The sequence below is a fragment of the Oncorhynchus mykiss genome, chromosome 21 (genome assembly GCF_057628025.1).
Source record: "Oncorhynchus mykiss isolate SJ-2025 chromosome 21, ASM5762802v1, whole genome shotgun sequence".
Lineage (NCBI taxonomy): Eukaryota > Metazoa > Chordata > Actinopteri > Salmoniformes > Salmonidae > Oncorhynchus > Oncorhynchus mykiss.
Genome location: NC_143042.1, coordinates 39,349,749 through 39,375,868, shown reverse-complemented (window position 1 = coordinate 39,375,868; position 26,120 = coordinate 39,349,749). Strand labels below are relative to the sequence as shown.

At 42.1% G+C, this 26,120-nt stretch overlaps 1 protein-coding gene and 1 pseudogene across 1 annotated transcript; one reads left to right on the top strand and one right to left on the bottom strand.

Annotated features, from left to right (window-relative positions):
* On the top strand, positions 1–20,704 carry LOC118942805 (uncharacterized). Its single transcript, XM_090213372.1, has 4 exons — positions 1–43; positions 172–516; positions 18,729–19,073; positions 19,482–20,704. Exons 1-4 carry the CDS (start codon positions 1–3, stop codon positions 19,784–19,786), a joined length of 1,038 nt encoding a protein of 345 aa, XP_090069498.1. The 3' UTR covers positions 19,787–20,704.
* LOC149973232 (uncharacterized) lies at positions 19,896–24,479 on the bottom strand (annotated as a pseudogene).
* Positions 24,480–26,120: the final 1,641 nt, after the last annotated feature.

Sequence of the window (26,120 nt, the reverse complement as noted above, 5' to 3'; positions counted from 1 at the left end):
ATGGTACACATAAATTTATCAGCTCTTGTCATCTACGGCTTGTGTAAGTTATCTAAGTCATTACGAGTTTGTGATTCATAGTTAAGACTAGGTTTAGGTATAGTAGTGCATGAGTGAACAGAAAGTTCTATGTTTGGAAATGTTTCTAAACCTTTGTTTTCTCTTTTTAAGGTCTGACCCCTGTTGTGTCTGCCTTTCCTCCTCCCTCAGTGGTAGCCCAACCTGGAGATAATGTCACTTTTCACTGCACGGATGTCACTGGTGCTCCAGGACATGTTGGCTGGTTCAAGCAAGACAACGGTTCAGAGCCCATATGCATCGCGTCTATGTACAGCTCTGAGCCAACTGTCCAACGTCATAATGGTTTTCAGCCCAGCCATATGGAAATGTTCATCAGCCATAGAAAAATTTTCCTCAAAATCACAGAGGTGGATGTAGCTGATTCTGGTGTTTACTTCTGTGGAATGTTTGATAAATACATCATCTTCACCAATGTGACTGTTCTGAAGGTCCAAGGTAATCTTTTCAATAACTTGTCTGTTGTGACTCCAACTGCACTAACATGTATTTGAGCTATCAGAGATATTATTGAGAAAATGTTGGAAATATAATACTATCTATCGTACTACGGTGGGAATAACAGCGGGAATATTTGTCTCTCCTAATCGTCCAAAAGGTCACAAAGATTCTGAAAAGGACCAAACAGAGCACTGTGAAGAAGGTATGTTTTTTTTAAGTGACAATCTTTTGTAAATTAATTAATATGCTATATCATAAAAGTACCACAAAATGGAAATAAAGTGCAACTGCATCGCATAGTAACCTAGCCAGAGAATACTTGCTATTTCAGTTGCTGATCCACAGATGAGAATCCTGGTCCTTCTCTCCATCATAAGAACTGGAGTTCTCCTCTGCTGTCTGACCATCTTCATCATCATCTACACCACCAGGAAATAGAGTGTTTTCTAGCCAGAGAATACTTGCTATTTCAGTTGCTGATCCACAGATGAGAATCCTGGTCCTTCTCTCCATCATAAGAACTGGAGTTCTCCTCTGCTGTCTGACCATCTTCATCATCATCTACACCACCAGGAAATAGATAAAGCTAAGGCCAATGTCAGTAGAGTATATGTAGTTACTTGCTTCACCAAATCCCAACGTACACGGCCTGTTGGGTATGGCAGGGTATCACAGTTAAACATGTAAAAGTAGGCTACAAAAAAAGTAGACTAAAATCATTCTAATCCTGATTCAAATACAACAGATGTTTAGCATTTTGCCTGGCAGGCTTTAGGACCATCCGGAGCATCGGAGCATCGCTAGGGGAGAATCTGCCAGCCAGTGCACCTTTCTCTCACTTTAAGAAAACAGAGACAGTGCCAGACAGTTTGATTTGCTGGTCAGCCTTTTAGGAAGTTCACTGATAGCTTTGATTTTGATGTCACATTTAGCTAATTATCTATATAATTACTCGTGCCTACACGGAATTAAATAAAATCATTCAAAACACAACACCAGAGAGCATGATTTGGCCACAGAGTATCATCTTATTTAGAAAATGGTCTGTGGATTGTTTTAAGCGTGCAATTTGAACAGTGTACGTGGCAAGACAAACAGCCTAACAAATTGCTTATTGTTGAGTCGTGGTAGTCAGTGAAAAGCTGTTATATAAGCCTAGGCCTATCTAGCATTATTTCAAAATACAATCGTAAAAGAAATACATATTTCAGAAAGAGAATGAGAAAAGAGAACACATTAAAAAGAGTAATCTGTCTCTACCAATTGAGCGAAAAGTAGTTGTCCGTGTCAGCAGAGTAGGTAACGTAGGAAACGTTTCTGATTAGGCGCTCAGGTTCGCATTGTTCAGAACTGTCTGCTTTGTAAAAGTGATTGAGAAATGTGATTCTAGATGCATGAAATCCTTTAAATATAAAGGTGCAATTTTATGGTGAAAATATATCTTCACCAAACTATGGATGTCGGCCTTGTTGTGACTTGATAGCGTGCATTATGCATCTATTTCACATTGCACTGTATGTGCTGTTCCACAAGGTTTAAGTCAATTTATGATAAGATTGAGTATATAATACAGTGTTTGACATTGTATTCCTGGGGTCATTTGTTTTTGCTGTTCTCCAAATAGTCATTTAGAGTTTATAAATGGTGTAGGAAAAAAATCCCCCCCACCCCACTTTGTCATACCCTAAGTTTAGCTGAACTGACGTAGGCTACCAAAATATTTGATCAACTTCCAACAGGCAAAATTCTTCCCATGTTTGCAACTTCTGTTAGCACCTCTACTTGCTCTATGCCACTGCGCAAATGTGATGATATGCATTAACTGCTTTACTACAAAGATACTTTTCTTTTACCCGTTCCTGTACTTCAGAGCCCCGGCATGTCCCGATTTACAACTTAAGCACTGTGTATAAGCATTAACAAATATCACTGTGAACATTGATACTGACTGAAGTTGTTTTTCATGAAGGGAAAGAGTTGGCAAATCGATAAATAAATGATACTTTTTTTGTTGTCAAGTTACAAGGTATCTGTACTTTGTGGTCTTTTTGAATGCTTTATAGTACGGGAAATACTTTTATATTCTTGGTATTTTAAAAATTTATATTTTGAACATCTAATTGAGCAGCAGGGGTCTGCTTTAGAGTTTATCATACAGATGAACAGATGAAGAGAGGTGTGAAAAGAACATGTGTGGTTTTGATGCACTGAGAGGTGTGGTGAGCGTTGAGAACTGAAGGCCAGTCTTCCTGTGGTGCAGGTATTTTTGTCTTTAGCAGAGAGAGAGAGAGAATGATGCATGTTAAGTCTACCGCAATGGAAAATGACGGTTGGTCAGTGTCTCTGTCTCACATCCCCTTATCTCCAATCCCCCTAAAATCACACATGTACACTCAAATGCTTAACCAACCTTACTGATGTGTTGGCAGGTGGACTGCAAATCGAGAGAGAGAGAGAGAGAGAGAGAGAGAGAGAGAGCGAGAGAGAGAGAGAGAGAGAGAGAGAGAGAGAGAGAGAGAGAGAGAGAGAGAGAGAGAGAGAGAGAGAGAGAGAGAGAGAGAGAGAGAGAGAGAGAGAGAGAGAGAGAGAGAGAGAGAGAGAGAGAATAAAGGCCATGTCATCCCCCGGTGTTAGTCTATGAGAGGCCCAGTGATGTTCAACTCAGCAGGTCTCACTCATCACCGAGCTGCTCCTTCCTGTCACTCATTCCACAGGAAGTGATGTGTTGCTCAATGGTGCCTCCTCTACCTCAGAGCCCAATCCCATTCTCCCTAACCCTATCCCTAACGTTAACCAGAGCCCTAACCTTGACCATAGCTGTATAGCCCTAACCATTTTAGCTCATGACCAGAGCCAATAACTAATAATATCAGGTCATCACTGTCTCACTGTGATTGATGCACTTAGACAATGAAGTACAAACAGCAAAAAATGGGCATTAGCTGACATCTGTAGAGGACCTTTTCACACATTTGAGTCAAGGTACACCTATAGGGTTTATTCAGGAATTTCATATAACTTCACAGGTCACTGTTCGAAGCAGGACTGATGATACAGCAGACTCAAAGACATTCTCAAAGAGAACCAAGAAATTATCCTGCAAATACGGTTTGATTTAGGGCCAGAAGCATACTACCCTGCATCCCACTGCTGTTTCCTCTGAAGTTAAGTAGAGTTGTCTCTAGTCGGTCTTTGGATGGGAGACAAGATGCAGACAGAAGTGGTGTTGGAGGGCCTGTAGGGAGCACTCTTTCTTCTGGTCTAAAATAAAATATTAAAATTCCACAGGGCAGTGATTGGGGACATTTCCCTATGTAGGGTGCAGTCTTTTGGATGAGATGTTAAACGGGTGTCCTGACTCTCTGTGGTCACTAAAGATCCCATGGCACTTATTGTAAGAGTAGGGGTGTTAACCCTGGTGTCTTGGTTAAATTCCCAATCTGGCCCCTCATACCATAATGGCCAATGAATCATCCCCAGCTTCCAATTGGCTCATTCCTCTCCCTGTAACTATTCCCCAGATCATTGCTGTAAATGAGAAAGTGTTCTCAGTCAACTTACACTGAAGGCTGTTGTATAAAGCACCTGTCTCTGGATTACATCTTCAAACTAAGGGCAACCATGGCATCCATGACAGAAAGGGAGAAGCATTCATCCATGTATACGGGTAAGAGAGTCCAGCTAGCTATTTTGTCAGATATTATACGTTTCTAATTGTCAGAAAGTCATTTTTCATTGCAAGTTAAAGCGTACTGTTAGCTAGCTCGCTAAAGTTAGCTGGCTGTAGATTCATGCAGGGTAGTAACGTTATGAGTTGGCATAATGGTTCATTGTTTAGCTAGCTAGCTAGCTACATGTCTAAACAAAAGACTCCACTAGTAAGGGTGTAGTTAGAGAGGAAGCGTTAGAAGTCAAAATGCAACCGTTTAATGGCCGCAGAGGAGTAGGTGCTTCTTCTGGCCTCTTTTAACTTAGATCTATGTTGTGTATATTAGTGATTTAGTTATTTATAATAAGGTGGCTTTAAAGGGCAAAGTACCCAGCAGGTGACAATTGTATTGTATTGTATTAGTCACTTATAAAGACAAATAAAGAGTTAAATCAAAATTGTCATTCTCATGATATTATTCGTCCTTTTAGTATTTCCTGTTTTTACTTTGCACTGATCACAGCCCCCTATTCTGAGAAGCAGCTAGTCGCCTTTTAAGGAGAATACGGGTCAGAGGTAGAGGAGGGGCCAGTGAGGAGGAGCAACTCAGTGTTGTGTGAGACCTGCTGAGGTGAACATCCCTGGGCCTCTCACAGACTAACAGGGAGAGATGAGATGGCCCTCAGGTAGTGTATGTAGTTGGTGAAGCATCTAGTAGTTGAGTCTCTTTTTTTTAAATTGGCAAAATATTTAAGTATGTAAGTGTAAATGCGTAGGTGATTTGAGGCGGAGGGGGGGTCATAAATAAGGGGCTTAACATGCATCTTTCTCTGCTGAAGACGGGCACCCTGCACTACAGGAAGACTGGCATTCTGTTCTCACCGCACCTCTCATCTCAGTGCATCAAAACCACGAGCTCTTTTCACACCACTCTTCATCTGTTAATCTGGGCGAAAACACCAGACCCCAGCTGCTCAATTAAGGTGTAGAGTATAGAGTGTTTGAAGAATACAAAAAAACAAGCTAAAAGCATTTCCCATACCATAAATCATTCAACAAGAATACAATGTACATTTTCTCTCACTTTTCAGGGGAAAAAAGTATCATATTAATAACTCTTTCTCTTCATGAAAATCTCTGTCGTCTCAGGGTCCAATGCAGCCATTTTTATCTCAATATACAATAATTGAAGGATAACAATTAATTAAGTACCTTACTTTGATGGTTTACAATGAAAATAAACAAAAATAGCTTCATATCAAAGTACATTTCTCAGAATAATATTGCTAGGACTGTCTGGGAGCAGTCTTAGTGGGGACTGAAAACTAGCTGTTATTTGGTGGAGAGGTCAGGAACTCTCTTTCTTGTATTGATCTATTACCTAACTCACAGCCTGGTGATGTCACCAGGCAGGACAAAGCTCCATCCCACCAAAACTGGCTGACATTTAAAACAGCTTAAACAGCTCTTACACTAAAAGGGCATTATATAATTTTCACAATTACACAGTATTATTCCAACCTCATAGTGTGGAATTTAAATGTGACCAGTGACAGGAACTGAGGCGTTCCTGTCAAAATAGGGCTGTTTGGAAAAATACAGTGCATTCAGAAAGTATTCACACTTTTTCCACATTTTGTAAGGTTACTGTAACTGTCGTCGTATGAAGGAGACTACCAAAGTGCAGCGTGGTAAGTGTTCATCTTGTTTTTTAATAAGAAGAGTGAACACTGAAATAAAAATTAAAAAAACGACAAACGAACAGTCCTGAATGGTGAAATAAAACACAGAACAGAAAATAATCACCCACGACACACAGGTGGGAAAAGGCTACCTAAGTATGATTCTCAATCAGAGACAACTAACGACATCTGCCTCTGATTGAGAACCATACCAGGCCAAACACAGAAATGCCAAATCATAGAAAACGCACATAGACTGCCCACCCCAACTCACGCCCTGACCATACTAAAACCAAGACAAAACAAAGGAACTAAGGTCAGAACATGACAGTTACAGCCTTATTCTAAAATTGATTCAATTGCTTTTCCCCCTCTCCAATCTACACACAATAACCCATAATGACAAAGCAAAAACAGGTTTTTAGAAATGTTAGCATATGTTTAAAAAAATACAAAACTGAAATATCACATTTACACAAGTATTCAGACCCTTTACTCAGTACTTTGTTGAATCACCTTTGGCAGTGATTACAGCCTCGAGTCTTCTTTGGAATGACGCTACAAGCTTGGCACACTTGTATTTGGAGAGTTTCTCCCATTCTTCTCTTCAGATCCGCTCAAGCTCTGTCAAGTTGGAAGGGGAGCGTCGCTGCACAGCTATTTTCAGGTCACTCCAGAGATGTTAGATCGGGTTCAAGTCCGAGCTCTGGCTGGGCCACTCAAGGACATTCAGAGACTTGTCCCGAACTTGTCCTGTGTTGTCTTGGCTGTGTGCCAAGGTCCTGAGGTCCTGAGTGCTCTGCAGCAGGATTTCATCAAGGATCTCTCTGTACTTTGTGTCGTACATTTTTCCCTCGATCCTGACTAACCAATCCCTTCCGCTGAAAAACATGGTGGTGATGATGCCACCACCATGCTTCACCGTAGGGATGGTGCCAGGTTTCCTCCAGATGTAATGCTTGGCATTCAGGCCAAAGAGTTCAATATAGGTTTCATCAGACCAGAGAATCTTGTTTCTCATGTGTTTTAGGTGCCTTTTGGCAAACTCTAATTGGGCTGTCATGTGCCTTTTACTGAAAAGTGGCTTCCGTCTGGCCACTCTTGCATAAAAGCCTAATTGGTGGAGTGCTGCAGAAATAGTTGTCCTTCTGGAAGGTTCTCCCATCTCCACAGAGGAGTGCTTTGGAGTTCTGTCAGAGTGACAATCGGGTTCTTGGTCACCTCCTTGACCAAGGCCCTTCTCCTTCTCGATTGCTCAGTTTGGACGGGCGGCCAGCTCTAAGAAAAGTCTTGGTGGTTCCAAACTTCTTCCATGTAAGAATGATGGAGTCAACTGTGTTCTTGGGGACCATCAATACTGCTGAAATGTGTGGTAATCTTCCCCAGATCTGTGCCTAAACCTCATGGCTTGGTTTTTGCTCTGACATGCACTGTCAACTGTGTGACCTTATATAGACAGGTGTGTACCTTTCCAAATCATGTCCAATCAATTGAATTTACCACAGGTGGAATCCAATCAAGTTGTAGAAACATCCCAAGGATGATCAATGGAAACAGGATGCACCTGAGCTCAATTTTGAGTCTCATCGCAAAGGGTCTGAATACTTATGTATATAAGTTGTTTCTGTTTTTTATTTGTAACAAATTTGCTAACATTTCTAAAAACCTATTTTCACTTTGTCGTTATAGGGTAATGTGTGTGAATTCATGAGGAAAATGTTATATTTAATCCATTTTAGCATAAGACTGCAAAGTAACAAAATCTGGAAAAAGTCAAGGGGTGTAAATACTTTCCGAATGCACTGTATAAATAAATATATATATATTTGTTGTTGTTGCAGAAATGCCTTCTTGAACATGTGAACATTATTTAAAAACTTGTATTGGATCTGTTAATATGAATAAAGATGTTCAGTTATGAGCTCTGAGCTATACAGAGAGAAATAAATTATCCAGGCTAGTCATGATTGGCTGAGAGAGTCCTGCTTGGTCTGTCATGTCAGGATTCTGTCTATAAAAGATTGGGGGCTTTGCTGTTCTGTATATATACAGTGCCTTGCGAAAGTATTCGGCCCCCTTGAACTTTGCGACCTTTTGCCACATTTCAGGCTTCAAACATAAAGATATAAAACTGTATTTTTTTGTGAAGAATCAACAACAAGTGGGACACAATCATGAAGTGGAACGACATTTATTGGATATTTCAAACTTTTTTAACAAATCAAAAACTGAAAAATTGTGCGTGCAAAATTATTCAGCCCCCTTAAGTTAATACTTTGTAGCGCCACCTTTTGCTGCGATTACAGCTGTAAGTCGCTTGGGGTATGTATGCAGTTTTCCACTCATCTCCTCCCCGGATACGCACCAGATTATACGCGCTCCTCAGGTCCAGTTTTGTGAAGAAGCGCGCCCCGTGAAATGATTCCACCGCCGTAGCGATGAGAGGTAGTGGGTAACTAAACCCCACTGTGATGGAATTTAGACCTCTATAATCAATGCACGGACGCAGACCTCCATCCTTCTTCTTCACAAAAAAGAAGCTTGAGGAGACGGGTGATGCGGAGGGCCGAATGTACCCCTGTCTCAGCGATTCAGCAACGTATGTTTCCATCGCTACCGTCTCCTCCTGGGACAATGGATACACGTGACTCCTAGGAAGTGCAGCGTTCTCCAGAAGGTTTATCACGCAGTCCTCTCGACGATGAGGTGGTAATTGGGTCGCCTTCCTTTTACTGAAGGCGATAGCCAAATCGGCATATTCAGAGGGAATGCGCACGGTGGAGACTTGGTCTGGACTCTCCACCGTAGTCGCACCAACGGCAACTCCTCTACACCTACCTGAACACTCCTCTGACCACCCCTTAAGAGCCCCTTGTCGCCAGGAAATCACCGGATTGTGTTGAGCTAACCAGGGAACCCCCAACACCACTGGAAACGCAGGTGAATCTATAAGGAACAGACTAATCTGCTCCTTATGATCCCCCTGCGTTACCATGTCCAGTGGCACCGTAGCCTCCCTAATCACTCCTGACCCTAATGGTCGGCTATCTAAGGAGTGCACGGGGAAGGGTTGGTCTAACGACACCAGGGGAATCCCTAGCCTTAACGCAAGCCCACGATCCATGAAATTCCCAGCTGCGCCTGAATCGACTAGCGCCTTATGCTGTAGAGAGGGAAAAAACCCAGGGAAAGAAGTCAATACATACACATGACCGACAGGAGGCTCTGGGTGAGTCTGGTGCTTACTCACCTGGGGTGATCGAGCAGTGCTCCGCCTGCCATCCCGACTCCCAGACGAGTTCCTCCAGCACCGGTCTGACGTGTGCCCTCGTCGACCACAACTGGTGCAGGAGGACACTCCTCCTCCGGTCCCCCTCGAAGCTGCCCCTCCTAATTCCATAGGGATAGGGGCAGGAGGGCTGGGAAGTGGAAACGACAGGGCCTGATCCGAACGCCCGCGGGCAGCCAGCAGATTGTCGAGACGGATAGCCAAGTCAATGAGCTCATCCAGTGTGCAGGTGGTGTCCCGACATGCCAGCTCCCTGCGGACGTCCTCCCTGAGACTGCATCTGAAATGATCGACCAAGGCCCTGTCGTTCCATCCTGCTCCTGCGGCCAAGGTCCTGAACTCCAGAGCGAAGTCCTGTGCGCTCCTCGTCTCCTGCCGCAGGTGGAACAGCTGTTCACCCGCCGCCCGACCCTCTGGTGGATGGTCAAAAACAGCTCGGAATCGGCGGGTGAACTCTGGGTAATTATCCCTCGCCGAGTCCGGACCATTCCACACTGCGTTGGCCCACTCGAGGGCTCGCCCAGTCAAGCAGGAGACGAGGGCGCTCACACTCTCCTCTCCAGAGGGAGCAGGACGCACGGTAGCCAGGTATAGTTCCAGTTGAAGGAGGAAACCCTGGCACCCAGCCGCCGTTCCGTCATACTCCCGTGGGAGTGTCAACCGAAGAGCCCCGGAGCCCGATGTGGTCGCAGGAACAGGAGGTGCTGGAGAAGGGGGTGCTAGCGATGATGTGGGAAGACCACTCCTCTCCCATCGATCCATCCTCTCCATCATTTGGTCCATGGCAGAACCAATCCGATGAAGCACGCTGGTGTGGTGGAGGACTCTCTCCTCCATCGATGGGAGAGGAGACGCGGCTGCTCCTGCTGATTCCATGGGTGGTGCGGGATTCTGTCACGTAATATCAAGGTGGGTGGAATCAGGCGCAGAGAGCAGGTTACAGTGAGTCGATAGTTATTTATTCTCCGAAAACCAAACACGGTCAACCCAAATATGCAGGGTGAAATAATCCAACACAGGATCAAAATATTATCGGAGAAAATAACACACACGTATTAACCCAAAATACATGAATCCAAAACAATCCCGCACAAAACAAGGGCGGGACAACCTACTACATATAAGGACGTTAATTAAACTAAAATACACACAGGTGAAACTAATAAGACAAAACCAACAGACAAACGAAAAAGGGATCGGTGGTGGCTAGTAGGACGGTGACGACGACCGCCGAGCACCGCCCGAACAGGCAGGAGAGCCAACCTCGGCGGAAGTCGTGACACTTACAGCCGCCTACCCTTAGTTAATATGGCTAAGAACTATAAACTCCATCACATTTATCAATTACACAAATTACACAAATTTCCAAGAAAACAGTATTAAAAATTACCTTAAATTCATTATCCAAATGGCTTTCCAATGAGGGTGATCAAGCCACAATGGAAAGTCATGACAGAGGTCATAGGTCATACAAACCCTTCAAAGAAAAGTTTCTTACTATGTTAGACAAAAATTTTTTAAATTGTCAAACATTTCCTACATATTGTATCCCAGGTTCCCAGAACATTTCTTTATCAAAAGAATTCACGTTTAATTAAAACTCAGAAAATAAAAAATTCCATGTGCGTGCGTGCCCCTATAAGATGCTTTGGCACTAAAACAAATGGAAAACTCACCAAACCCAAAGGAATTATTTTTTAAACAAATCAGACATAGTATTTTAAAAACACCAACAAATAGTCATAACAAATGTGTTGTATGTGTGTATTTGCAAACCTTAAGGTAAAAACACACAAAAACATCCAGGCCCTTTTCAATTTGGTAGTTTACGGCCTCAATCTCACTCACTCTCCCCAAGATTATAGTCCCAGGAAACATTTCAAAGAGAGACAATGAAACACTCATTTTCCCAGAAAAAACACAACACTTCGTTAGCATTCATTATACTACACCGATTCAGAAGCCAAAAATTAACTATAAACAAAACCTAATAATAATGATAATTCCACTGTACCTCAAATTATTAATCATACATTTTAATCTACACCAAGGAAAAGCACCGTTAGTCAATCTGCTTTCAGTGTAAGAGCTTCCCATGTCTGGAATACCCTGCCATTAGACACACACAACTGTGATTAATGATGCACTGACCCTGTAAAAATAAAAACTAGTCAAACTGCAGTCAACTTTAATGACCTGACATTGTTCCACATAATGGAAACCGATTATGATGTTAGAATACATGAACTTCCTGCTCAAATTCACTGGTGTTACCTAAACAATAAATCCAAGAATCAATCATCAGAATACATTATCACAAAATGTTTCCTTACTCACACCTGAATCACTTTCAGCTCAACATATCTCAATGCACACAACTCTCCTATTTTTTACCAGTGGGTAAAAATATAACCCCTACCTCTATCGTAAGATTAAAACCAAACTTTACAACTTTCTCTTCTCCTTCGGCTTCACACTTATGAAATGTCCAAGACTTTAAAAATAACATGTAAAACACCAAATTTAGTTATTAGATTTAGGTAACTGTCTCTTCCTTGATTCAGTTATTTAAATACGACTCCTATTTTTTCCTAATGTTATTTCCGCAGACCATTTAGGCAACATCGCCTCCCTATTTAAGTTGAATGAATTCGTCTTTCAATTTGAACCAAACAACCTATTTAAAACGTTCAGTTTATATCTTAACCAAACACTAGTGACTGTATCTTTCCAGGTAAAACATACCAATAGTTGAATTACACTCAGAAACTCAGATTTTAGTCAGTGCATTGGCTGGGAAACTAACCCGGGTCAACTGCTTGGAAGGCAGCTATGCTCACCACTATACCACCAACACTATTTGAATGACTAAGACTCCCTGCAAGTAAACCCACTTTACAATTGTCTGTTGTCGCAAAATCAGGAACGTACTACCGAGACAATTCCAAGAAAATAGCGTTACTCCGTCGATGATTCTCACAGGCCAAATGAATAGACTAGCAGTCAAAGAGTCAAATCGACATTCATTGACTACATTCATTGACATTCATTGATATTGCGCCTTTTAATCAAAATAGTTTGTTTTCTCATGCAACGAATTTCAATTACTTTACTACATCACATTTAGTCATGCCATGATGTTTAGTTTGATGGATACCCTAGGCTTTTGTTACGACATTATAAATTACATAGTTTCCATCTTAATTCGCTCTAACTTTATGGAAAATTGTTAATTCAATAAATCCCGCAACACCTCTCATACTGGGAAGAAAGAAATGTTTCAGGTAGCCTTCCACAAGCTTCCAAAAATAAGTTGGGTGAATTTTGGCCCATTACTCCTGACAGAGCTGGTGTAACTGAGTCAGGTTTGTAGGCCTCCTTGCTCGCACACGCTTTTTAAGTTATGCTCACACATTTTCTATAGGATTGAGGCCATGGCTTTGTGATGGCCACTCCAATACCTTGACTTTATTGTCCTTAAGCCATTTTGCCACAACTCTGGAAGTATGCTTGGGGTCGTTGTTCTTTTGAAAGACCCATGTGCGACCAAGCTTTAAATTCCTGACTGATGTCTTGAGATGTTGCTTCAATATTTCCCCATAATTTTCCTACCTCATGACGCCATCTATTTTGTGAAGTGTACCAGTCCCTCCTGCAGCAAAGCACCCCACAACATGATGCTGCCTCCCCCGTGCCTCACTGTTTGGATGGTTTTCTCCTCCAAACATAATGATTGTCATTATGGCCAAACAATTATATTTTCGTTTCATCAGACCAAAGGACATTTCTCTGAAAAGTCCGATCCTTGTCCCTATGTGCAGTTGCAAACCGTAGTCTGTTTTTTTTTATGGCGGTTTTGGAGCAGTGTCTTCTTCCTTGCTGAGCGGCCTTTCAGGTTGTGTCGATATAGGACTCGTTTTACTGTGTATATAGATACTTTTCTACTTGTTTCCTCCAGCATCTTCACAAGGTCCTTTGCTGTTGTTCTGGGATTTATTTGCACTTTTCGCACCAAAGTATGTTCAACTCTAGGAGACAGGACGCATCTTCTTCCTGAGCGGTATGACGGCTGTGTGGTCCCATGGTGTTTAGACTTCAAATCAAATCAAATCAAATTTTATTTGTCACATACACATGGTTAGCAGATGTTAATGCGTGTGTAGCGAAATGCTTGTGCTTCTAGTTCCGACAATGCAGTAATAACCAACAAGTAAACTAACTAACAATTCCAAAACTACTGTCTTATACACAGTGTAAGGGGATAAAGAATATGTACATAAAGATATATGAATGAGTGATGGTACAGAGCAGCATAGGCAAGATACAGTAGATGGTATCGAGTACAGTATATACATATGAGATGAGTATGTAAACAAAGTGGCATAGTTAAAGTGGCTAGTGATACATGTATTACATAAGGATGCAGTAGATGATATAGAGTACAGTATATACGTATACTTATGAGATGAATAATGTAGGGTATGTAAACATTATATTAGGTAGCATTGTTTAAAGTGGCTAGTGATATTTTACATCATTTCCCATCAATTCCCATTATTAAAGTGGCTGGAGTTGAGTCAGTGTGTTGGCAGCAGCCACTCAATGTTAGTGATGGCTGTTTAACAGTCTGATGGCCTTGAGATAGAAGCTGTTTTCCAGTCTCTCGGTCCCAGCTTTGATGCACCTGTACTGACCTCGCCTTCTGGATGATAGCGGGGTGAACAGGCAGTGGCTCGGGTGGTTGTTGTCCTTGATGATCTTTATGGCCTTCCTGTAACATCGGGTGGTGTAGGTGTCCTGGAGGGCAGGTAGATTGCCCCCGGTGATGCGTTGTGCAGACCTCACTACACTCTGGAGAGCCTTACGGTTGTGGGCGGAGCAGTTGCCGTACCAGGCGGTGATACAGCCCGCCAGGATGCTCTCGATTGTGCATCTGTAGAAGTTTGTGAGTGCTTTTTTCGAATTTCTTCAGCCTCCTGAGGTTGAAGAGGCGCTGCTGCGCCTTCTTCACGATGCTGTCTGTGTGAGTGGACCAATTCAGTTTGTCTGTGATGTGTATGCCGAGGAAAAAAAGTTATTTAGTCTGCCTGGGAGCAAGACATCCTGGTCCGTGACTGGGCTGGTTTTCTTCTTGTAGTCCGTGATTGACTGTAGACCCTGCAGTTAGAATAACAAGTTAGAATAACAATGATCCAAGGTTTTTCCAGCCCTGGTTGCGCAATCGATATGCTGATACAATTTAGGGAGTCTTGTTTTCAGACTAGCCTTGTTAAAATCCCCAGCTATAATGAATGCAGCCTCAGGATGTATGGATTCCAGTTTGCAAAGTGTCAAATAAAGTTTGTTCAGAGCCATCGATGTGTCTGCTTGGGGGGGAATATATACGGCTGTGATTATAATCGAAGAGAATTGTCTTGGTAGATAATGCGGTCGACATTTGATTGTGAGGAATTCTAAATCAGGTGAACAGAAGGATTTGAGTTCCTTTATGTTTCTGTGATCACACCACGTCTCGTTAGCCATAAGGCATACGCCTCCGCCCCTCTTCTTACCAGAAAGATGTTTGTTTCTGTCGGCGCGATGCATGGAGAAACCCGCTGGCTGCACCGCCTCCGATAGCGTCTCTCCAGTTAGCCATGTTTCCGTGAAGCAAAGAACGTTACAGTCTCTGATGTCCCTCTGGAATGCTACCCTTGCTCGGATTTCATCAACCTTGTTGTCAAGAGACTGGACATTGGCGAGAAGAATGCTAGGGAGTGGTGCACGATGTGCCCGTCTCCGGAGTCTGACCAGAAGACCGCCTCGTTTCCCTCTTTTACGGACTCGTTTTTTTGGGTCGCCGGCTGGGATCCATTCCGTTGTCCTGGTTGAAAGGCAGAACACAGAATCCGCTTCGCGAAAATCATATTCTTGGTTGTACTGATGGTGAGTTGACGCTGATCTTATATTCAGTATTTCTTCTCGACTGTATGTAATGAAACCTAAGATGACCTGGGGTACTAATGTAAGAAATAACACGTAAAAAAAACAAAAAACTGCATAGTTTCCTAGGAACACGAAGCGAGGCGGCCATCTCTGTCGGCTTACTTGCGTACTGTTGTTTGCACAGATGATTATGGTACCTTCAAACATTTGGAAATTTCTCCCAATGATGAACCAAACTTGAGGAGGTCTTGGCTGATTTCTTTTGATTTTCCCATGATGTCAAGCAAAGAAGCACTGAGTTTGAAGGTAGGCCTTGAAATACATCCACAGGTACACCTTCAATTGACTCAAATGATGTCAATTAACCTATCAGAAGCTTCTAAAGCCATGACATCATTTTCTGGAATTTTCCAAGCTGTTAAAAGACACAGTCAACTTAGTGTATGTAAACTTCTGACCAAAGGACGCATTGGAAGGGAGTCAGTCTGGTGGAGGTGTGACGAAGTGAGTTATGGTCGCCCAGGGATGGAACTGGTCCCACTCCCCCTGTCAGTCCTGGCAGTGACTCCTTAGGAACCCCCCCAGCTCCTGGTTGGTCCTCTCCATCTGCCCGTTAGACTGAGGCCGGTACCCAGATGTGAGACTGACCCCCAGCTTCTCCATAAATGCTTTCCAGACCTGCGAAGTGAATTGGGGACCACGGTCATAAACGATGTCCTCCGGAAGGCCATAGTGTCGGAAGACCTGCTGGAATAGTGCCTCAGCAACATTGAGAGCGGTAGATGGACCAGAAAGGGGATAAAACAGCATGGTTTGGAGACTCAACAACAACCACAAAAATGGTAAAACCATCCGAAAGGGAGAGATCTGTTAAAAGTCTATGGACAGATGTGACCGAGGCCGCTGAGGCACGGGATTGAAAGTGATTTCCCTGCTGGAGCTTGCCAGGGAGAGTTGGATTGAGTACATACAGAACATGAGTTGACAGTGGGCGAAATCCTGACATGGAGTAGATGACCCTGTTCCTCGACCGTTTTGAAGATGGTGTAATCTGCTGCTTCCACAATTTCTGAGGCAGTATTCTGTAATGTATATGCAGGCAGCAGGTGCAGAAGGTGAGTCTAATAATAATAAACATGAAGAAAATACAAATTTGGAGAAGCGTACTGAACGTAACCAAAACCAATACAGCCTGATGACTGAGGTTGTTGAGGGCTATAAGAAGGTAGAGTAATCAGGGTGGGGATAAAGTCCAGCTGTGCTTAACGATGGGTATTTATTTAAATTAATTTAACTAGTCAAGTCAGTTAAGAACACATTTGTATTTACAATGATGGCCTAAGAACAGTGGGTTAACTGCCTTGCTCAGGGGCAGAATGACCTATTTTTACCTTGGGATTCAATCTAGCAACCTTTCGGTCACTGGCCCAACGCAGGTGTGCACAAATTGACTGTATTGAATTGAATGTATATTTTCCAATCTGCTATGTTTTCCAATCTGCTATGTTATCAGAATGATTTGCTATTCCCTTTGCCTCGTCCCTTTAAGCCATAGAGTTTTTCAATTCGTCATCTATCCATGAGGATTTGGCAGTTCTAAAAGTCAATTTCTTGATGAGCGCATGCCTATCAGTAACCGGAAGTAGCAATTTTACAAGTGCTTCAAGTGTGGAATCAGGTTGTTCCTCATTACACACCTCATACCAGCAAATATTTTTCATATCTTAGACATAGGAATCGTTTCAAAACCTCTTGTATGATCGCTTAAATGATCACACTTTGGAACCTTGGAATTTCAACATATACAGTCTTGTGCAGGTTTACAATTTTATCCCTGATGTCCTTACACAGCTCTCTGGTATTGGCCATTGTGGAGAGGTTGGAGTCTGTTTGATTGAGTGTGTGGACAGGTGTCTTTTATACAGGTAACAAGTTAAAACAGGTGCAGTTAATACAGGTAATGAGTGGAGAACAGGAGGGCTTCTTAAAGAAAAACTAACAGGTCTGTGAGAGCCAGAAATCTTACTGGTTGGTAGGTGATCAAATACTTATGTCATGCAATAAAATGCAAATGAATTACTTAAAAATCATACAATGTGATTTTCTGGATTTTGGTTTAGATTCCGTCTCTCACAGTTGAAGAGTACCTATGATAAAAATGACAGACCTCTACATGCTTTGTTAAGTAGGGTAACCTGCAAAATCGGCAGTGTATCAAATACTTGTTCTCCCCACTGTAGCTATTATATTATGATAACAACATCTGATGGGTGTGGATTCTGCTTTAGAGCAGATATCTGCCACATTAGTAAATACCCTGGCTGGTTGACTGATAACCTGAACCACATTGCAGGCATCGGTTACAACTTGAAGCTTCATTTTGAGAGGACAGTTTGATGACAACCAGTCAATATTTAGGTCACCTAGAAAATATACCTCTGATATTACATATATTATTGAGCATTTCACACATATAGTCCAAATACGGACTTTTAGCACTCGGTGGTCTATAGAAACTTCTAACAAGAATAGGCTTTACGTGAGGCCGATGAACCTGTAGTCATATTACTTCCACATCATCTGACATCAGATCCTCTCTCAGCATAACACGAACATGACTCTGGACATATACAGCAACACCTCCTCCATTTGCATTCCTATCTTTCCTGTATATGCTACAATCATGTATAGCTACTACTGCATCATCAACATTAATCTTCGAAGTGTGTTTCAGACATGTACAGAACATGAATGTTTTCTGATGTTAGTAAATTGTCAATTACATGAATTTCATTATTAGCCAGATAATGACCATTTTGTGCAACAAAAAAAAAGTTATAGAGGCCCAATGTGGCTAAAGACGGACAAGTCCATCTGGCATTTGCCTGAAATGCCAGATGGACAGTCCATTATGGCTTCTGCAAACCGTAAGAGATTCTAAGTTTAGTGATCTACTTAGTGCAGTCAGAATAGTGCCCCCTTTTGGCCAACCACCACCAATTCCAGCCAATACCTACCAACTCCAGGGTGTCTCCTGACCAACACAGTTATTAGATCCAACCATGCTGGGCATCATCATTGACAAAACAGATTCAGATTTTAAGTATTTGTTTTCATCCAGACTTTTTTCCAAGGGTTATTACTTTAAAATGGACAAAATGTGGTCTATTGCAAAACATTTGATAAATTCTGAGTATTTACAATGTTACATTCTGGGAACCTCTATGATCATGATAAAATATAATTCTCTCTCTCAAACCAAATGCAAAAATTGAAAACCAGTAGCTTGTTATCAATCTGTGGTGTATGCAGCTATATGATTGTTACACTATGTCCCGCCCATAATTACAAGTTACTTTCATCTCTCATATTTGAAGATTCAGTCCTTCCTTAATGGTCTGGCAGTGTGGAGGTACACACAGAATGGCACGAATATGTGTACCAGCTCTGGTCCTCTACAGCTTCTGTAAGTTACTATCTTCAGTTCAGATTTTAATAGATTTGGTCTTTCAAATAGTCGTGACTGTGTGTGTGTGTAGTATATGTGTGTGTGCAAAATATTTTGCATGTGAACAACAGCTTTTTATTAAATCACACCAGATGTATATTCCGTAATAATTTCACAGAAATGTGTGCTTATAAATCTGTTCTCTCTCTCTTTCAGGTTTGACCCCTGTCATCTCGGTCTCTCTGCCACCCTCAGTGGTGGTCCACCCTGGGGATAATGTCACCCTACAGTGCACTGATGTCCTTAAAGTCCCAGGGCACGTTGCTTGGTTCAAACAAGTCAACGTCTCAGAGCCTCTGTGCATCGCGTCGATGTACAGCTCTCACCCATATGCCCAGCATCACAATGGTTTTCAGCCCAGCCATGTGGAAATGTTATTTGGGAATAGAATATTCTTCCTCAAAATCACAGAGGTGGATGTAGCTGATTCTGGTCTGTACTTCTGTGGAATGTACAATCATTATTTCATCTTCACCAACATGACTGTCCTGATGGTTCAAGGTAATCTTTTAAACGATTTCTCAGCTGTGACAACTGAATGCTAGGAAAGTTTGTGCTATAGGTATGCACATAAAAGGGTTGGAAACAAGGCAACGTTCAATCAACTTTTATTGTAGTCAGAATATTAAACTCTACTATTCATCCAAAAGGTTACAAGGATTCTGACAAAGAGGCAGAGCAATGTCCTGAAGGTATGCTTAGTCTGTTATTGTATGGTGAAAATCATTTCAAACATCAATTTTAACCCATATCTTCGATATAAGCTAATAGTTGTTAGATTTAAATGGGTATGGTTTTTATACTTGTGATTCTAAATGAATTGTTTTGATAAGAGAGGATGATAGATCAATGAACCTTTTCCCACTGGTTGTGATGGGGGGTAGTGTAATGGAACTATCGGTATTGTAGGAGAGCATAATGATGGAACCATGTACCTCCTTCCCCTGGTTGTGATCCTGGGTGTTGTGACTGCTGTTCTACCTATAGTCATCCTCATCCTGGTCCTCAAGATCAGACAAGACGCAAACAGACACAACGCAGGTAGAAACCCATTTCATGATAATATGCGACCTGTGAACTACACTTCAAATGTGGATGTTTTTCTCATGAGGAGTAAGTGTGCACATTTAAAAAGAATGATCCATTCTCTCGTCTCTCTTTTATATCATTTTCAGGACCTGATTCTCAAAGACAACCACAAAATGATCAGGTAACACTGGACAGGTAAATAGTGCACGATTAAATACTGAAATATAAGCAATTCAGCACTCGTGAAAATAACATGTTGGCAAATCTACAGAACCAAGATCCAGATACACTGAATTATGCAGCTCTGAATTTCACCTCCAAGAAGAGGTAGATGGAGAAGAGAAGAGAGAAGGAGCTGGACCCCCATGTAGTGTATGCTGCTACAAGATGACAAAGTGGAGGAGGATGGAAGAGGAAAATTGGTTGTCCATATCTTTGAAAATATTGATTTGCCAAATCTTAGAATTCAAGTTTAAATCTTGCTATTTTCTATCTGTGTAGTTATATTAAATGTATTGAAATGTAAATCAATTAGTCTCTGCAGTGTACGTTTGTGAGCTGTACCTCAGGCCCACTGTAGCTCTCTCCAACTCAGTTAGGCCACACAGCTCAGTGGTACAGGGTGTGGTTACAAATGAGGAGTTAGAAGACAAAATACAATTGTTTAATGGCCGCAGAGTAGTTGCCTCTTTTAGCCTCTCTTAGCTTAGAACTCTGTTGTGTCTGTTAGTGATTTGGTTATTTTTTAAATGGAATTTACCTTGAATGTTCAGCTTGGTTCCATTCCCAAACATTATCTCCCCACATGAGGCCACTGCACAGTAGTGAGTCCCAGCATCAGAGAAGCGGAGGTTCCTCTGGGGAGGTTGTAGACACAGCTCTGTATAGGAGACTCAGCATCAGGGCTCTTCTCACACTAATCATTCCTGTCTCCATGAGAGTGAAGGATTCCTGGACGCGATTCTGCTGAGCCATGTCTGAACCAATAGACACTGTTCTCCTACACAGGTCTCAGTGTTTATTGTACAGTTCAGAGTCACAGAGTCTCCTGGCTGGACTGACTCAGACACAGGCTGCTGGAGTACAGATATGTTTCTGGACCCTTATCCTGACAAGATCGATAAATGCATTGAATCTCTATAATATTACTGTAGAAAGTGTTCAAACTCAACATTGTTTAAATAAACATCTCATCTGATTAAGATATTACCTCATATTTACACCGTATATCTGTAAATTCAGTTTTACAAAAACATATATTTTACTATGATAATGGCTCCTTCTACAAACTCCACCTTGTTGACATAAGTGCTTCCACAGTAGTATGTGCTTGAATCAGAGAGCTGCATGTCTGAGATCCTTAGGTGATTATTTTTTGGGCCATTTTCCACTGAAAACCGAGGGTTATCCTTAAGCTGATGTTAAAATGTTGTGTTCCTGTCAAACTTAGACAGTTGATAAGAGTTTAAGCTTATCTCCCAAGGGTTGCTTGTACCAGGAGAAATGCATGGCTATGTGGCCTTTATAGAAGCAGTGCACAATCACTGTGTTTCCAACGTTGGCTGATACGAGACCACAGTCCTGAAGTATGGATGAGGATTCAGTACCAGCTACCACCTATTAAGCTACCATCTATTAAGGAACATGAACAACATACACTGCTCAAAAAAATTAAGGGAACACTAAAATAACACATCCTAGATCTGAATGAATGAAATATTCTTATTGAATACTTTTTTCTTTACATAGTTGAATGTGCTGACAACAAAATCACACAAAAAATTATCAATGGAAATCAAATGTATCAACCCATGGAGGTCTGGATTTGGAGTCACACTCAAAATTAAAGTGGAAAAGCACACTACAGGCTGATCCAACTTTGATGTAATGTCCTTAAAACAAGTCAAAATGAGGCTCAGTAGTGTGTGTGGCCTCCACGTGCCTGTATGACCTCCCTACAACGCCTGGGCATGCTCCTGATGAGGTGGCGGATGGTCTACTGAGACCTGGACTAAAGCATCCGCCAACTCCTGGACAGTCTGTGGTGCAACGTGGCATTGGTGGATGGAGCGAGACATGATGCCCAGATGTGCTCAATTGGATTCAGGTCTGGGGAACGGGCCGGCCAGTCCATAGCATCAATGCCTTCCTCTTGCAGGAACTGCTGACACACTCCAGCGACATGAGGTCTAGCATTGTCTTGCATTAGGAGGAACCCAGGGCCAACCGCACCAGCATATGGTCTCACAAGGGGTCTCAGGATCTCATCTCGGTACCTAGTGGCAGTCAGGCTACCTCTGGCGAGCACATGGAGGTGCTGTGCGGCCCCCCAAAGAAATGCCACCCCACACCATGACTGACCCACCGCCAAACCGGTCATTCTGGAGGATGCTGCAGGCAGCAGAACGTTCTCCACGGCGTCTCCAGACTCTGTCACGTCTGTCACATGTGCTCAGTGTGAACCTGCTTTCATCTGTGAAGAGCACAGGGTGCCAGTGGCGAATTTGCCAATCTTGGTGTTCTCTGGCAAAAGCCAAACGTCCTGCACGGTGTTGGGCTGTAAACACAACCCCCACCTGTGGACGTCGGGCCCTCATACTACCCTCATGGAGTCTGTTTCTGTCCGTTTGAGCAGAAACATGCACATTTTTGGCCTGCTGGAGGTCATTTTGCAGGGCTCTAGCAGTGCTCCTCCTGCTCCTCCTTGCACAAAGGCGGAGGTAGCGGTCTTGCTGCTGGGTTGTTGCCCTCCTACGGCCTCCTCCACGTCTCCTGATGTACAGGCCTGTCTCCTGGTAGCGCCTCCATGCTCTGGACACTACGCTGACAGACACAGCAAACCTTCTTGCCACAGCTCGCATTGATGTTCCATCCTGGATGAGCTGCACTACCTGAGCCACTTTTGTAGACTCTTTTTTTGTTTGTAGACTCTGTCTCATGCTACCACTAGAGTGAAAGCGGCAGGGTAGCCTAGTGGTTAGAGCGTTGGACTAGTAACCAGAAGGTTGCAAGTTCAAATCCCCGAGCTGACAAGGTCCAAATCTGTCGTTCTGCCCCTGAACAGACAGTTAACCCACCGTTCCTAGGCCGTCATTGAAAATAAGAATTTGTTATTAACTGACTTGCCTAGTTAAATAAAGATAAAATAAAAAAGCACTGCCAGCATTCAAAAGTAACCAAAACATCAGCCAGGAAGCATAGGAAGTGGTCTGTGGTCACCACCTGCAGAACCACTCCTTGATTGGGGGTGTCTTGCTAATTGCCTATAATTTCCACCTGTTGTCTATTCCATTTGCACAATAGCATGTGAAATTGTCAATCAGTGTTGCTTCCTAAGTGGACAGTTTGATTTCACAGAAGTGACTTGGAGTTACATTGTGTTGTTTAAGTGTTTATTTTTTTGGTAGTGTAGTATATTTGATGTTACATACTCAAAATACAACATAGCATATTCAAAGTATCTGTAAATTATTACATATGATATCTCAAGCATCCAAATCAAGGGCGGACATCTCATAAGCAGAGAGAAATAAAAGTTGGACTTAACCATCTCTACAAGAAGTGGAATTACCAGACACAGTGTGATCCTCTTTGAAGTTGTCCTCCTCCTCACAACCTGTTTTTGGTGTAAAAAGTCCACCTATGCTGACAACGCTTAAAAAATGTTACAGGTGATTGGTCGAACTGGACGCATCATTTTTGTTGACGCCTTATTCTGGAAGGACAATCTTCACATTGTACAGAGTCACAGGCTGGACTAAATCAGACAAAGATTGTATTTTATTCTTATCCTTATAGATTTTGTACAAATTTAGTTTGGCATCCCTTATTCTTTATCACTACAGCTACTATGGTCAACATCAAGAGACTCATTTGTGATGCATGCAATGACACTGTCATCCACTAGGGCTTCTATCACCACACAGTCACTTCACCTCACTAAAAAATATCTATGGAAAAAATATAATTCAGGACTTACACTCAATTGTATTGGCTAGATAGAATCCCTTCCCATGATTTTGTTATTGAGGAGGCAGATTCCTCTAGGCCTATAGGTGATGATAATACTTCACTGTTAAAACTGTGTTGTGTTTGACTACAGATCTAGTTGAAAAAACCTAATAAATAGCTCATTGTGTTTCACAGATTTCAGTCGACTATGTGTTGATAAGCTGCCTCATCAAAAGAGTTGGTTTACTGTTGTTAAAATGGTCAACTTGAAGAGCAAGTAGTATAGCTAAGAGCTCTGAGACAGCCGGCTGAAAACCACAGAAAGAGAGAAACAGAAAGAGAGAGAGAGCGAGAAGAGCAGAGAGAAAGAAAGAGAGCAGAGGGTCCTGTGTACAAAGCCAACAGGCCCTAAAAAAAGTGAAGATACATTCTCATCTTGTGTTCATCACAGACCACAGAGTAACTGTAAATAGGTTGCTGTGTGTTTGAGGGCGTGTTAGCGGCATGATAAGAGAAAAAACGGTTTAACACTACAAATTAAAGCTGCAATGTGTAACTTTGACGACCTGACCAAATTCACGTTCAGTTGTGTGTGTGTATACATATATATATATATATATACACACACACATCCTTCTTCATTGACATTTTCAACCTGTCCTTGGCCGAGTCTGTAATACCTACATGTTTCAAGCAGAACACCATAGTCCCTGTGCCCAAGAATGCCAAGTTAAGAGAGCACAAACAGTAATCAGTCAATTGATCTCAGGTGAGCTCATCAGTAGTGGCTGTACTGCAGCCCACCTCCAGGAGAGGGTGCAGTCGGACCACTTGATCCGGCTGATCACTTCCAAAGGTTTATAAGTCAGTAAATCTGTTCCCAATATTGTGTCCCAACTTAACATTGTTGAAATCATACACAGTCATATCGGATTATGCAAATACAGCATAATTAAGCCATCGTATCCAAAACGTGTGGAAAAAGCCCTCAAGATTATAGTTGCAGAACATTAGTTACTATTTCCTTTCTCTCTAAATTCAGATGTTGAACGACGACTCCTAAAAACTGTCATAAGAGTTCCCACAATAGTATGTGGCTGAATCAGAGAGCTGCATGTCTGAGATCTTTAGGTGATTCATTCCTTCACCGCTTTGCACTGAGAAGCGAGTGTTACCCTTAAATTCATGGAAAAATTTTGCATTCTTGTTATACTTGTAAAAGACTGATAAGATTTGAAGATTGTCACCCAATGTTTGCTTGTACCACATAAAGTACAGTGCCATGTTGCCTTTAGAGTAAAGTATCTGTCTCTCCAACATTGGCCATAATAAGATGCATTTCCAAGGATTGTGCAGCAGCTAAAATACACACGGAGACATGATCCATTACTTACACAAGTCCTTAATATACCCCCAAAATTAATCTATGAATTGTATCAATAAAGAACCAGAGTCTACATCCCTTAAGCAGAGAAATTGGACTTCCTCATATCTACAAGAAGTGCCAGTATGTCCTCTTCACAACTTGTGTCTTGAGTGGAAAAAGTCCACCAATGCAGACAACACTTCAACTATGGGGTTATTGGTGATTGGTCAAACTGGACATGTCATTTTTGTTAACAACTTATTCAGCCAACCATGGTCTTCGTAAGTGAAAATCACTCATTTAATCCATGCAAAGCGAACCAATGCTTACTGTGTAGGATATTTTATTGAGGATAGGTGAAACATACACACTTTGTGGTGTCTAGATGATAATTACTTTTTATTTATTTTTTGACATTATATTGTTTGCTATGTGGGCACCAACTGAATCAAATATGTCCAATACTGAGGCCGTGTGAAAATAGAATATTTGAATGTCCCTTATTAAAGTGGGTTAAAATGATCTTATCTGGTAAGTATGCAATACATTTTCAAGCATACATTACACATACATAAACCTGTATCCTCTTGTTGTCAAACTCAGTTGTGTACCTTAGATAGATTTAGCCCCTCCCCATGTAACAGTTACAGGCAGTACTCCTGATGACCTATAGGAGCGCTGTTATACATAGAACATATACTGATTTGTAAGGTGAACAGGGGTGGAGCATTACTGTGAGGGTATGTGGAGGAAACACCTCCAGAATGAAAGTCAGTCTTATCCCAGTCATTCATGTACTAACTCAAGGGTAACCTTCTTCGCTGTACATTGATACAATTTCTACTTTAAACTCTGTAAACAAATGATTGTAGTTTGAATGAATTAAACCTATGATCTTGTAAGCGACAAGATACAGGCTACATGACCTACAGTACATATGTGGACTGTGTTGCTAATTGTCATGGTTGTGAACAACAATGAAAGAATGAGAGAAAACAGTGACACCACATAGACATCCTGCTGAAAACCACATAGAGACACAGGGTGTGTAAAAGGCCAGCAGGCCTGTCCAAAGCGTAGAGACGGCCTTGTTTTGTGTTCACAGCAGACCACAGAGTGCAGGTACCTGTGAACATCTCGCTGTGTGGGTGCATGCATGGGTGGGTTTAGCATTTATCAGTAGGTTGGGTAAGCAGAAGCCC